At 33.2% G+C, this 16,081-nt stretch overlaps 1 protein-coding gene across 2 annotated transcripts in view; it reads right to left on the bottom strand.

Annotated features, from left to right (window-relative positions):
• Positions 1-16,081, bottom strand: part of LOC115881970 (1-phosphatidylinositol 4,5-bisphosphate phosphodiesterase epsilon-1-like) — a 264,861-nt gene that overhangs the window by 112,230 nt on the left and 136,550 nt on the right. For both annotated transcript variants that reach the window (XM_030899730.1, XM_030899729.1), the window contains exon 3: positions 13,353-13,531. In XM_030899730.1, coding sequence (XP_030755590.1) covers positions 13,353-13,440 — 88 coding nt within the window. In that variant the 5' untranslated portion in view covers positions 13,441-13,531. The remainder of the gene's footprint in view (positions 1-13,352; positions 13,532-16,081) is intronic.

Genomic DNA, 16,081 nt, shown 5'->3' with positions numbered 1-16,081 from the left:
CTGTTATCTAAAAATAACAGTTTTGTGCCCATCACTAGCAGGAGTGAACATGACAACGTTAAAAAGACACGGAGGATGGCGATCTGCAACGGTTGCGGAAGGATATATCGAAGAGTCCATCAACAATAAAATAGAGATTGCGAAAAAGATTCAAGGTGCTGTAAGTGTTCCAGAACGAGCCGTTGTAATGACAGAGCCTATTACAAGCAGTGGAGGAACAGCATCTGGAGGCATACAAGGTTTTACAATTTCTGAATCTACAAAAAAATCATTTTCATTTAATGCCTATTGTGTTTGTCCCCTTTCTATATCTGCACCCATTCTCCTATCCCTGTGCCCTGCACTAATTTATGCAGGTCCTTGATATAGGATGGGGGAGCATAGTTCCTCCGGTTCTAGCCTAGATTTCCCAAATAAAAAATGTCGCTTGCAATCCAGAGCCTCGCAATGACAGATTATGTGCTCAGCTGTTTCAGGATCTTTATCGCAGAGACTGCAGCAAAGACTTCCTTGATACAGGTTGAACTTGTTCAGGTAACACTTGACAGCCAAGTGTCCTGTCAAGAGGCCTGTTGCAATCCGCACTTTATTCCTGCTAATCATTAGCAATTCTTTTGCGGTTTTAGAGCTAGGTCCTTGGATAAAAGCCTTGCTGTGTCTGTGCCCCTGTCTGTTTCTCCAGTGGACATTCTGCTTTTCCCTCGGATTTCCTATTCATTTAATGTTAATGTTAATTTAAATAATTTTTATTAATTAAATAAATAATTGAATTAGTCTGTATAAGTAGTGGCTGTTGGATAAAGAACATTAATTTAGACTTACTCTTCTCTCATCTAGTATTCAGACAGTCTGTCGAACTGACAATCGACGACAAGAACAACATGAAAAGCCCAGAATCTGGCACGTTGATTATTTAAATTAGTACGGCGATCACGTAGCCGTCGAAACGCAGTTCCCAACTAAGAAAATGCACCCGAACAGCACTTTTACTTTGTTATCGAGTTATCGTCGAACTTAAATAATAATTTCGCTGGAAAATGGCGCTGCCAGGATTTCGATTTTAATCTCATCCCTGCCGGAACGAGAACTCGGCCAATTTCAAATATCTCACCGGGTTATTTTCGTCCTTTATTCCTGCTGCGCGATGCTGCAAAATAAATTACTTACTCAATATCCCGCCGACCTAGATATTTATGGCATTATCCAGCCCTGACACGGATTTCCTATCCGGTTATCTTTATCGGAGATTAACTGGCCTGCAGATAATCCACTCCGGCTCTACGATGGTCCTCGAAAATTGTAATAATCAAATTGTTATGTAGCGCGCTCAAGATAGAGTTGTAAACGACATTATATGACTGACACGTGTCTTTTTCGTTACTCTTATCTTAGGGTGTATTCCGTTGCACCTTATTGGTTATGGTTTTATGTTCCGTTTCTATCGGTTTCCTGAAAGTTTTCTTATTACGGAACACGGTTCCTGACAAATTCGGTTATAACTGTCACCAAACTAACCAGCGCGAGAAGGCTGGTTTTTCTGGTTTTGTTTGTCAATCAATGTCATTTATGTGACAGAAAACAAGCGAATATTGGAAGTTCGAGTGAAATTCTCATTTAATTTCTAAAATTTGTAATAATATTTTGTATCTACATCCAAAAGTAATGGAGGTAAGCAGTAAAGGTAAATAAATATCATTAACTAAATAGAATGACTTTAGGACCAATTAAACTTATCCTGCAGCCATTGTTTCTTAAAGTCAGGAACATTTAAAGAAAACATGAAAAACAAGACAACAAGTAATCGTGAATGTTTTATAAGCTATAAAAATATAAATATTGATTAGATTTGTTTATTTATTATTGATCTCTTTTAATATTGGACCTGCAATTCTTCACTTGAGCTGTCTAACGAGTTTAACAGTTTATTAATAAAGTACTGTTACTGTTTTGTTACTGTACTGTTTTTCCAAAATAACCAGAACCAAAATAACCGAGTTATTCAAGTTCGAAAATTATTAAAAATATTGATTTACTCTCAAAAAAAAATTCAGAGCCACCGGATTTTTTGGTATTTGCATCCTTTTTAGTGCCGTGACAACATCTTTTGTTCGGTCGAAATATACCAACCCTGAAAATACTTTCACTTATTTAAGACTCACCCTGTATAATTCTAATGCCCAATAACTTCAAAGCACATTATTTACTTTAATCTTATAGAGAGAATAACGTAAATAACGTTGTATTTTAATTATTATTCATTACATTTATCAGTACTTTCCCTTGTATGATTCGCATTTTCTTAAAAAATAAATTAACATCAATTTTCTCTCCCGTACCAAGGCTAACTCTATTTTTAAACGCAGTATAAACAAACCACCCCCTTATTTCCTGATTAACACATAATTTAAACATAGAAAATCTGCCGAAACAACCTTGGCCGGAGCTGATAATTATTACTTACAGGCATTTCCTACTCCACGAGACTAAATTTGCATATCTTGAGATGGTAATGAGGGAAAATGGGTCAAGAGCAAACTATGGCCGTGTCAAGACAATGTTCAAACGTCAATTGTAACGAGAACTTCGTGTTTGCCAGCGACGATGTTGCAGCCCTGAATTAGAGCAATCGAGTTGCGTTCATGAATGTAATTACTGTGTGTCATTAGGTGAGGAACTGTGTGCGGTATTTCGATGTGGCGGCTGTTGAATGAGATCAAATTAAGTCCAATCTACGATAGCTTGTTACAGAAAAGTAATTAAAGACGTTAAAACACCCTCTGAAATTTCTACTAGAAACTGTGCAAGCCAACATACCTTAAGTTGTTAACCTATAATTTTTTATTTATTCAGAACCTCGCAATTAGTGGAATAAGATAGTGGTTTCAATTTTAACACTGTACTTTTTAGTTTACGTTCATTCACAATGTTTCAAAAACACAATAATTAATATTAATAGAATATCGTTATATATATAGCTTGCGTTAGTTAGTTGTATCCATAGAGAAAACCTAATATTTAGCTCATAAAACAATCTACTATTGATTTCTAACTACAATTTTTTTTGACGGAAGATAATCAACGGTCAAAATGACATTTCTCGCAAATATTTGAAGTATAATTAGTGGAAAAGTTAAAAGTCTACTCTACCACTAATTTTGACGTTCTGAATGCTTATATTGAAATTAAAGGAACAAACTTCTACGCTAATTGAAACCTCAAATTTATTCCACTAATTGCAAGGTTCTGAACGAAGCTTTAGTGTTAAATTTTGCTGATGTAGAAACATGTTCTATTATAAAGTATTTAATATTATTTAGTGACAATTCTAAAAAAAGTATATTTTACTGCAAATAATAACACTAGAACCTAGAGCTTTATAAACTGATTTTTCAAAACCAAACCAAACCAACTCACATTTACATTCACTCACTTGATAAAATGTCTCATTTTCGTCAAAATTTCAATCATTAATTATTACTACAAATTACTTAGTGTATAATGCATTTCAAAGTTTGTTCATGATAATAATGGATAGATTCATTCATAACCAGTATTTTTAGAGCATTTATTGGCCAATCTATCGAGAGATTAATCCCACTCGAAAAACTTTCATTTCATTGTTTGGTTTTCATTTGATTTTTAATTGAGTTTGAAAATGGCGCTGAAATTCCCTGTTGATATTACAATTCGGGAAAATCTCGCCAAACTAGTCCCTTAGCCTTACAAATTCCTCTCTTATAATTCAAGTTTTCTCGGAAAATTGTCTTATAAAGATAAGATCTCACATTGCGAAACTCGAACAGCTTCGAACAAAGACGACTGTTTGTTTTTTGTTTAGGAAGATAAAATTAGTCTCGTGATTTCAGTACAATAATATTAATAAATTAGTTTAATTAGTATTTAATTTATTTTTTTAATTAAAATGGTTTACAATACAACATCAACATCACCATCTTCAGCTTATTCAACCATTTCCAAGTATGGTGTAGCATCCCTTACATATACAGGGTGGCCCGAACTGTATTCCGGAAACTTCGTCAGCGTATTTTGCAGATAAAAAAGTTCGTATAAAATGTACGTCCTAAAATGCTTAGTTTCGGAGATACAGGGTGTAGAAATTTTATTTTTAATTTTATTTTTTCTAAATATTTTCTGAAATTACGTCAATATTTGGATGAAAATTGGTGTCTGGGAGTTTTTTGACATGGAAAATTTGACTATGATGACAATGTGACTCCTACTTGTAGAGGGCGCCACCTACATATGTTTTAACTGGTTTGAAAAGTAATAACTTTTTGTGTGTAATTCAACCCCATTTTTTGTTGTTTTTACATCAGTAACAGAAAGGTGTAAAAAAAGAATAAACAGAGAACTAAGAATAAATTTTATTTCCCTGTGAAATCAAGGGTTAAATAACAGTCTATTATATTCGAGTTTCCTAAATTACACACATCTCCTACGGTTCGCTTGTTCCATCTCGGCCTAAATTACCCATTCTTCCCCTTCTGTTGTTTCATTCAAAGATGGAAACTCGATTGAAATAAACCGTCTTTTAGTGGGTGTTTATTCTGGAATGTTACACAGACAGATTGGCGAAAATACAAACAAGATTCGCAGATAAACAATGCTACGTCAAATTGAAGGGAAAATAATCTCCATAAATAATTCATGATAAAATAAATACAATAATAGAATTAGTCAAATCTTACAACATAAGAAGGTACCCAAGATATACATACAAAACGTAAACATAACAATAATGTACAGGGTGGTCCGAACTGTATTCCGGAAACTTCGGCAACATATTCTGCAGATAAAAATAAGTAAAAGTTCCTAAAATGCTTAGTTTTGGAGATACAGGGTGTGGAAGTTTCGATTTTTTCCAAATAATTTCTGAAGTAACGTCAATAATTGGATGAAAATTAGTGTCTGGGAATTTTTTGACATGAGAAATTTGATTTTGATGTAGAGGGCGCCGCCTACATATTTTTAACTGGTTTGAAAAGTAATAACTTTTTGTCCATACCTGTATAAGTCTACTGAGTAAAAAAATATACATTTACGACGTTTTTTACCTAAAAAATGTCTCTTTGTAAAGATCGCTACAAGTAATGGTTCGCAAAATATTTGGAATCGAAATTATCAATACCTGTCATCACTGACATAAATTAAATATGTTGACAAAATAGTTATTAGAGTGAAATCATAAATTTGAAATGTTTTTGTACCAAAAGTTAAACAGAAATTGTTTTATAATTTTTTTAGGAAAATTTATAGTTAATTTAAAAATAATACAAAGTTCCCAAATTTATTATTTCAGTCAAATAACTATCTACTCAATTTGTTTATTTCTGTGTCAATAATGACACGTATTGACTATTTCTATTATAAATATCTTGAGAACGGTTGCTCTTAGCGATTTTTACCAAGAGACATTTTTTACGCAAAAAATCACGGAAATGTATATTTTTCCACTCAGCAGTTTTATACAGGTACGAACGGAAGTTATTACTCTTCAAAACAGTGAAAACACATGTAGGTGGCACCCCCTACAAATTGGAGTCATATTGACATCAAAATCAAATTTCTCATGTCAAAAAACTTCCAGACACCAATTTTCATCCAAATATTGACGTTACTTCAAAAATTATTTCGAAAAAATCGAAATAAAAATGAAATTTTTACACCCTGTATCTCCGAAACTAAGCATTTTAGGACATACATTTATAGGAACTTTTTGACTTATTTTTATCTACAGAATATGCTGCCGCAGTTTCTGGAATACACATAGTCACCCAAAATCTCATTCAAATTGAGATAACGATTCTTAAAATATCTAAAAAAATGTGTTTATTTTATTTTTTTAAAATTCTCCTCTAGTGGACAAATGAAGCACTTTTGTATAGAGATAAATTGTGTCCAATTAACTTATTTTTATTCCAAAAATACGTAGTGCCTAGTTCTATGTCCACGGAATATTGGGATACCCTGTATAGTACGAAAGGCGTATTAAATAGTAGTGGGAACTATCGAATGAATACTATCGAAACATTCGATAGTTGCAATTCATTCGAATAATTCGATAGTTAGTAAGAAAACATTCGTTGAAAACTATTCGAATAAAAATTATCGAATAGATCCGTCATCTGCCTTGAAATATTGTATTCTAGTAATTCGGCAGCAAAAACCATTCATTTATAAAATTCATTCATTTATGAAATTCATTTATTCGTCAGGATCGATTATAATAAAATATTAACTGAATTTTAGTTGTCGCCCGGCGACGTAGGTTTTCTTTCGAGAAACCCGACAGCGGTCGGTGGCAATGCTATGAAAGAAGCCGGCATCTTTGATTTTTTGCGGAGTCAGATATAGATAAGGACACATTATTTTTTTTATTGAGGTGCTAGTATTTACACAGAAAATACATTATGAAGGGCGCTGTTGCCATATTTTGATATTAGTTGATATTAGCAAAGAATATTATTGTTTGACTTTAGTTAGTTAGGGATAGTATGTTTATATATTCTGCATTTTTTTTATTAATATTCTGTTGTTACACTGCAATAATACTTGTTATTTTGGATGTAGGAAAATGATTTTTAATGTTTTTAAGCAAAGACTGGTTTAATAAATAATAATAACAGTAATAATTTGTTATACCTATTAACAACAAAATTTAAAATCATTTAATATAAATATTTTTTTAAGTAGTAGCAAAATATAAACAACAAATTAGATGTCAAAATTATTTATATTAGATCCTATTTAAAAATAATATAGTCTCTAAATTTTTTGGGGGGCAACGTTGGTTTATTAAATAATAATAATAATTACAGAACTAATTTGTTTTATTAACAACAAATTTTAATATCATGAAATATAAACATTTATTAATTTTCTAAGCATACAGTGTAATGGAAGAAAAATATAAATAAAAAATTAGAAATCAAAATTATTTATATTAGGTGCTTTATATTACTGTTTAAAAATTATATTTACTTTTACTGGCATTTACTTTAAAAAATAAATGAAATATTTCTTCGCAAAAAACTACATGTAAGAGAATTAGCATAAACAAAATACAAACATCGTTAATTTTTTTTTTAAATTGGCACGTGTAAAACTTTCATTTTAATTTTCTCACCCCATAGTTTGAGTTCGATAACCACATTTACTTAACCACATTACTTAAATATGATTATTAAGTTCAACTAATTCATATTATTAAAACATCTAAAATACAAATATGTATTTTTAAAATTAATTGTAAGTTCATCTCATCTCTCTTAAAAATTGTTACTTCTCATAATTTCCCATTAAAAAATAGACCATATATCATATAAAATTAAATAATTGAAAGATCGGACTACGGAAAACCACACAAATTTTCGGAAAAATTTTGACCACCTGCACATGCACACAATCGTCAATAAATAAAATTAAAAAATAACTACTATTTTAGTATTTTAACTATTTTAATAAACGCAAAAATAGCACAGTATTTATACGGCGAAGTTATAAAAATTTGGAAGAACTAATAATGCACTGACGCATACAAAAATCAAACGAATACTAAATTTCATTTATCAAAAGCATTCGATAGTCGTGGCTCAACGATAACCATTTAGTCGCACGGCGAGGTTGTCACATATGCTTTAGTATACAAATGAATGAATGATTTTATTCGAATAAAACCATTCGATAGTTGAAATCATTCATTCATTAAACATTCGATAGTCTAATTCATTCGATAGTTCCCATCGCTAGTATTAAAAAGAAAATAATAGAGTGTACGTCCCACTAGTCTACTCAGACACCCAACACTGCTGCCGTTTGTTGTCCCATTTTCATGATTTTTTAAGTAAAGACGTTTATTTTTTCGGTTTATTTCAAAGTTGGGTTGTTATTTGGTTTATTTTGTTAGAATTTCTTTTTGTTTAGATTGGACGCGAAATACCCGACCAATTATCGTTTCTGCGCATGCGGAACTGCGGGATGTAACGTTGCACGGTTCGGCTAGACGCAATCGTTCTAACAACATAAACTAAATAACAATCCAACTTTGAAATAAACCGTAAAAATAAACGTATTGAGTTTAGCTAACAATTGAAAATCATGTAATTAAGGCACCATAAACGGCAACATTGTTGGGTGCTTGAGTAGACTAGTGGCACGTAGACACTAGTGAGAAAAAATCATAAAGGAATCCTTCAAATTCGACTTACTCGTAAAAATCTGAATGAATAAAGATGAGGCACATAAAAAAGTAAAAAAAAGAAGGTTTTATCCTGGTCCATCCTGGACCATATGGTGCCTTTTCATCATTCAGCTGTTGCTCCTGGAACCATATTTATTAGATGGATTTCAGTTCGGGGCGATTTTCAAGCCAGCTGAGCCAGCCCGTCCTCTTTAAAGGACTAATATAACCGTTCTATAGATATAATATTTGAGACGCTCTCCTATTCTTTCTTTTGCAAAAGCTATTTTAAATTGCCAATAACGTCTTGATCTCTGGATAGTTCAAATATTAATCTCTTTAAAAGAGTTATTTTTAAGTTAGGAAGTTTGGTTCTTTTCTGATTTTCAACGACATTAATCTTTATACAGGATGAGTCTTGAATAAATTCAAATATTTTTAGGGGTCCCGAGAAAGACGACTATGAGGTGAGGGAAAAAATTGAAATTGTTTTTTTTTTAGTTTTTAGTTAAAAACCATAATTTCCTGATAATATGGCAACATAGGTAGTAGATTAAATTTATAAAAAAGAAGACCCCAAAAAATCAGGTGGTTCTCAAAATTTAAACAAAAATATATTTTTTTGGAAATTTTCAAAGTAAAATAACTTGGTTATTTTGGACTTATGTGAAAAACGGTAAAGAGAAAATATATTCCTTTTACCGAAATCTACCAGCCATTAGTGGCTCATTAGCTTATTTGGAAAAAGGATTATTTACGAATAATTTGATACCACACACTTAATATTTCGACACAAATTATCGTTATAAACCACATGTTACATTTTCACACAAACCACATGCGAAAAAATCAAAAATTGACATATGATATGTCATTCTATACAGAGTATCATTTTCTATCGTATAAAGTAAAAAAATACCGAGGGTGCGATTTAAAAATCAAAAGTTGTAGTAATTTCCGGTGAAACAGGAAGTGACCGAAAACAATTGAATACGTCAATCAATCCTAATTTATGTCATATACTAACATACCAAATTTCGTTTATTTAACTGAAAAAATATAAAAGTTATAGGGGTAAGCCACTTTTCGGTTAAGCCGTTTCGGAGGAGTATGGTAACAAAAAATTTAAAAAAAACTACTAATTACTACGAACAATTATTAAAAAATAGGGGTTGATAGAAAAAGGGTGAAAATTTTAATTCATATGTATTTTTAATGCCAAATCATAAAACGAACTTTTTTACTTATTTCTAATTGCAGAATACAATTCAAGCAACCCTGTATAATAAAAAAAAACTTGTACCTCATGAGTCAAAGCATCAAAATAACGAAGCAATAAACGATAAAAAAAGAAAATTTAAGAACAATATGATTGGTATTATATCCAGCCTTAATTCGGTGAACTTCCAATAAAACCCATTTATTATCGAGTGATTAAATTTTCCAATTTCCCTCGAGTGGATGTGTGCAGCAACGCTACCCAATTTTCCGAAATTTCCTCGTCGGTTTTCCGCTCTGTTGCCAAATTTCCTCGGATTAACCCCCGAATCGGTGTACGAAAACTTTTTATATCTGTTCATAAAATAGTTATTTTAACTAGTGCTAAAAGGACATATTTGGAGTGGTTAGAATTAAAATGGTTCTCCAATTTTTATTTATTATATACCGGTTGTTAATTTGTTTATTACTCGCGGCAAGACCTTTATGGTTGAAATGTGGCAACCTCGGCCCGCTGCGCTGGGGACGCGACCGGACGAGTCGGCAGAAGACCCTATAATAAGTGCATGCGTTCTCAATAGGCAGTGTTGCCATTCTGTTCCCCTATAAGTAACTGTCCAGTTAACAATCTGTATATTCCAATTCAACGCCAAGATGTCTTTGTGTGCTTCATAGATTATCAGAAGGCTTTCGACAACGTTAAATACGATATTCTCCTAAACAGACTGCTCGAGATAGGAATAGATGCCAAAGACATTAGAATCATACAGGAACTATATTGGAACCAAACCGCAGAGATAAGAGTTAACAAAAATTTATCCACAGACACCTTCAATGTCTGTCAAGGAGTCCGCCAGGGCTGTATACTGTCACCAATACTTTTTAATTTACACGTCGAAAAAATATTTCAAATGGCCCTGGAAGGAGAAAGTGGAGGAATTAAGATTAACGGAGTTCCAATTAACAATATAAGATATGCAGATGATACCGCAATACTAGCACGAAATTTAGAGGATCTCCAGCAAATAATAAATAAGATAGGGGACATGGGAAATCGTTTCGGTCTTAAAATCAACGCTGCCCAGACCAAACTTATGGTAATAGGACGCCAGCCTACAATCAACACCGCATTGACCGTGGATGGAAATATTATAGAGCGAGTTCCACGATTTAAATAAATATCTGGGTGCCATGATCAATGAACGATGGGACTGCGATGAAGAAGTTAAACTTAGAACGAATTATGCAAAGTCGACATTTTTTAAACTTAAAAACTTCCTATTAGCACGCAGTCTCCCGCTAACCCTTAGACTACGGGTAGTGAAATGCTACATATGGCCCATCTTACTATACGGCGCAGAAACCTGATCACTCAAGGCTAGAACCCTGAACCGCATCGAGGCTTTCGAAATGTGGACTCTCCGGAGACTCTTACGTGTGAAATGGACCGCACATGCAACCAACCAAGAAGTTTTAAGAACTGCAGGCTATGAACGAGAAATGCTTAATATAGTTAAAGAAAGGACAGTCTCATACCTCGGCCATATCCTTAGAGGAGACAAATATTACATTCCTAAGCTGATTCTACAAGGAAAAATAGAGGGACGGCGAGGCGCAGGAAGAAAACAACATTCCTGGCTAAGAAACATACGGGATTGGTGTAACATCAGCGACCCAGCCACCACATTTCGAAGAGCCGAAAACGGCACTCTACACATTGTATGAAGAGTACAGACAATCGCCAACGTGCGGCTAAGCACAAGGCACAGGAAGAAGATATATATTCCAAGGTTATTTCCAAAAGAAGGCTGTAGCGTTTTTTAAACAACTACCACTGCGAACGGCAGCTTTTCATCGGAGAGCAGTCGTGGATAAGGTATTTCACTGGAAAGAAAACTAATTAAGAACAATAAACAAAAAAATAGATATTGGGCGCCAGGCATGTACAGAGAAAGAAAATACCACAGTTGTATATTACTTAAAACTAATGACTATATTTATTCATGATGAATTCTGATGGTAAATAGCATTGTACAATTTTAATAATTATTATAGTTGTTATTTGTTGAGTAAAACTATGTATGTAAATAATATTACATATGTTCTATGAAAAGACTATGAAAAAATATAATGCGTGTAACGTTATAGAAAATATAAGAAAAGTAGCATTACTTTATTTAAATTGTTAAATTTTATGTGGTGTTAAATCTGATGTGTTGCAACCTGTAGATTCTAGAATCTATGTCTCGTTATTCATCTGTTAATATAGCGCAATAATAATATCTATAGAAAGTAATACTATTACAAGGCGTAATATAATGAAACCTAAAATCTAAATCACATTGTAACTACTGAATCGGCATAAATGTTCTTAATAATCTAACCACTAAATATAGTCTGTACGATATTATTTAAACTGTATGTTACTGTTTAAGACTGAAAATATAGAAAATCTAAAACATAAAAACTAGAACGTAAATCTACACTTAGCTGTTCTTTATGTAATCTTGCTTCAAACAGTAGCAGCGTGAGGTGGTCTCGCATCTCTGTACTCAGCCATCCAACACAACCAAAGGGGCCAGCATGAGACACCATAAATCGGTACAGCCGTAACTAACTAGCTTACAGCTGGGAACGAAGCATGGGATTCAAGCTACATCCACGCTGTGGCACTTATATGTAAGAAAAAATCGTTCTTACTGGGGACACAGGACATCCGTACATAAGATAATGTCCGTACACAAGACACTACCTTGGACACAGTCCGTACCTTGGAAATAGTCCGTACCTTGGAAATAGTCCGTACCTTGGACACAGTCCGTATCTTGGAAATAGTCCGTACCTTGGACACAGTCCGTACCTTGGACACAGTCCGTACCTTGGACCCTCGAAATACTTCCGAGGACTCAATAAATAATAAACAACATGTCCTTTCTTCCATGTGACATTCTGGAGGACAAAAGAAAAGGGACGCCAACGTGCCAGCAAAACACAAATACAAGTTGGGACATCCGTAACTCTACCCTGTAGCCTCGAAATAGCAGCTGATTCAAATTATACAGCAAGACTTAAATAATCACTATTTCCAAAAGCTGGGATACAACAGAGCGTCAAAACAAAGTGAGGTTAAGCCCGGAGACAGTTGACAGAAGCGATGTTGACAGCGCCTCCTCAGAGCAATAACAGGGTTGTGTCGAACGATAACAGGGTTGGCGACTAGGGAACGTAAAAATTACGCGTCAAATAAACTATCCGGCCTGAACGAGAGGGAATCCGGTGATGATAGGCCAGACATCATATATTATATATAAAAAAGACATGTAACGAACTAAAAACGTTACAAGGCTTTCCATTGACCTTAATATCCCTGGATTCATTTTCGAGAACAATCTTGAATATTTTTTTGTCTTACTCGTTTGGTAACTTCAAATGCTTCGGTTGAGATTGTGTTCACTTCGGCTGTCCGGTTCCAATATAGTTGTTTTATGATTTGAACAAGAGTCAGCAGCAAAAAGGAAGCGTTAACTTAAAACACTTTACTTTTTTACAAGTATTTTTGATAACACCCTTACACTATTTTATCTTGACTGAATATTCGCAAGTCGCTAAATTTCTTGTTAATTATTTAAACCTGTCATTAACTTGCAAATTTGCTTACATATTTTAGACTCAAATTAGTTAAGCTGGCTAGCTTTAACTTCCATATTAATAAACGCTTAATGCGTCAGAGGTAGGTACAACAATTCTCTGGGGAAATTCTCTGCCAGTTAAGATTACGTTCCAATTAGAACCATTATAACTAGAGGAAAATTACAATATGTTTGTGCTAAAAAGTTTCCCCAAGAGGTACGTAGAATATAGAATGAGGAGGGACACTACAAATTAATATTTCTTTTGAAAATAATTTAAAAATTACAACTACACTACAACTCACCGTCAGAGTGAGGCAGAGGGTGTACATGAATGTAGGGGCAGTCTGTCTGGAAGAATCTCCACAGTTGGGGACAGTCTAGCTCACGCATCTCCCCAAGAGGGGGCAGGGAGGATCAACTTGAGGCCGTTGGTCATGTGCCCCCTCACCCTTTGGACCTCTAGGGATCGTGTTTACTGTATCTGAAATTAAAAAAAAACATATGTAATGCAAATATAGCAGGTTGCTACGACGCTACGGGGTCTTTTTGATTTTTTTACCATTTTGAAAAATGCTCATAACTTTTTATTTCGCGAAATAATAAAATTCTGTAAAAACGTTCTTAAGGCACTTTTTTAAGAACAATAAAGTGGCGTATTCAGTTTTTTTCTATGCTTGCTCTTTTTGTTAGAAATAATAAAAAATATAATTTTTTAAATGGAAATCATAGTTGGCTATGAACTTAAAAAATGCTGGCATTTAATCCTTTCCAACGGTATAAAGTTATGGGTATTTATTTCTAAGAAGGAGAGAAATATTAGGTTTTTCATCTTTATATCGAAGCGGGCCTTGATTTTGTGTTGACCTATTTACCTAATTATTTTTTTACAATTTTATATTTTATATTATTACTTATCTGCATATTTAAAGACCTTTGAAAAGGTAAATTAACATTCTATATTGGTATTAGTAATTACAACTGAAATCGATCCTATAAACAAAGAACAAAACTAAAAAAACGTATTTTTTGAGTGACGTATATAGTTTTCTAAAAAAAGCATTAAAGAGGTTCAAACTGAGCACCTGCTTGTTAAATACACAATAAACATCTTTTACGCACAGAGTTACAGCGACTTATTAGGCGAATTGGTGTAATAAGTCCAAAAGCTTGCTTAGTGGCCTTCTGTAATTCTTCTCTCATCCCAATGGTTTTTATATATTAGGTCTTTTAATTTCCTCCATAAAAAAGGCGAAAGAAGTTAAATCATAGGACCTAGCAGGCTAAGATATGGGTCCCCTTGTTCCAATCCAATTCTCTCTAAATTCTCCATTTAATTATAATAATTAATTGTAATTTGTAATACTAATATAGAATGTTCATTTACCTTTTCAAAAGTTTTTAATTATGCAGATAAATAATACTATAGAATATTAAATTGTGATAAAAAATAATTAGGCAACTAGGTCAATACAAAATCAAGGCCCTCTTCGATATAAAGATAGAAAACCTAATATTTTCCCTTATTCTTAGAAATAAATACCCATAACTTTATATCGTTGGAAAGGATTAAAGGCCAGGATTTTTTTTAAGTTCATAGCCAACTATGGTTTCCATTTAAAATATTATATTTTTTTATTATTTCTGACAAAAAGAGCAACTCTAGAGAAAAACTGACTACGCCACTGGATTGTGCTTAAAAAAGTGCCTTAAGAAAGTTTTTCCAGAATTTTATTATTCCACGAAATACAAAAGTTATGGGCATTTTTCCAAATGGTAAAAAAATCAAAAAGACTCCGTATCTCAGTTAGCAGTGAAAATATCAACACGCGGTTTGCGCCATTAAAAGTGTCTCAGAAATCGATCCCATGACAGCTACGTCGGTTTTGCTCTATCTTGACAGGAAATAGGTTTTCTCTGTTAAAACAGACCAATTTCGACCACCCTGTACACCCCGTATATAGATGATATTTAAGACTACTTAAAATATTTTTCAGTAAAGTTCTGAAAATCTATCTATAAAATGCTCTATATAATTTTGTGTATCTACCAAAAAAAAATTAAAGAAAAAACATTTATGAAAACATTTTTATTCAATTTAATCTATACAATTTGCGTTTCGACCTTTTCATGTTATTGTTTTGAAAATAAAAACCAATAGTTAATACTCCAACAAACATACAATGGAATAATATTTATATTACCTTTATTACATTTTCGAATTTATTTTTTGCTACATGCACTGTGATGCAATGTAACAAAAAAATAAAAAGCAATTCTTTGTAGTCAACTGGGTTGTTTTAATTAAAACGAACAAATAAATAAAAAAATAGATTATTTTATTAACCTATTTTATCAAGCATGGTATGTAAAATCGCTTATTTCTGGGGCTTACTCAACCGGGTCTCACAATGCAAATTCACCTCAAATATCCATTTAGTTGGTCATTGGCAAGCAGACTCTCATTGTACATGAAAATAACAAAACAAACATTTACTGATCTGGATAAAATTGACAGTTAAATAGTAAAACTCACCCGGGAGTACTCCGCCCCCTAGCCACTGGTATTCTATTCAATATATCCCATTCCATATCTTCCATCTAATTCAAATATTATTCGGATCTATTGGTTAATCTTCAACAACTAGCTGGTGTCACCTGAAATAAGTATAGGGGCTTTCCCCGGACGCAAATCTGCAGCTAAACAGATTCGCATCCCTAATAGTCAAAAAGACTCGCATCCTTAATAGTCATAAAGACTCGCATCCTAGTACTCAAAAGACTCGCATCCTTCGCATCCTTAATAGTCATAGAGACTCGCTTCCTAATAGTCAAAAGACTCGCATCCTTAATAGTCTTAAATACTCGCATCCTAATAAGTTTAAAGACTCGCATCCTTAATAGTCTTAAATACTCACATCCTAATAAGCTTAAAGACTCGCATCCTAATAGTCAAAAGACTCGAATCCTTAATTGTCAAAAAGACTCGCATCCTAATAGTCAAAATACTCGTACCCTTAAGAGTCAAAAGGAC

This window comes from Sitophilus oryzae, unplaced genomic scaffold, assembly GCF_002938485.1.
Source record: "Sitophilus oryzae breed Bouriz unplaced genomic scaffold, Soryzae_2.0 scaffold_1745_pilon_pilon, whole genome shotgun sequence".
NCBI lineage: Eukaryota > Metazoa > Arthropoda > Insecta > Coleoptera > Curculionidae > Sitophilus > Sitophilus oryzae.
This window is presented reverse-complemented; position numbering and strand designations above follow the sequence as displayed.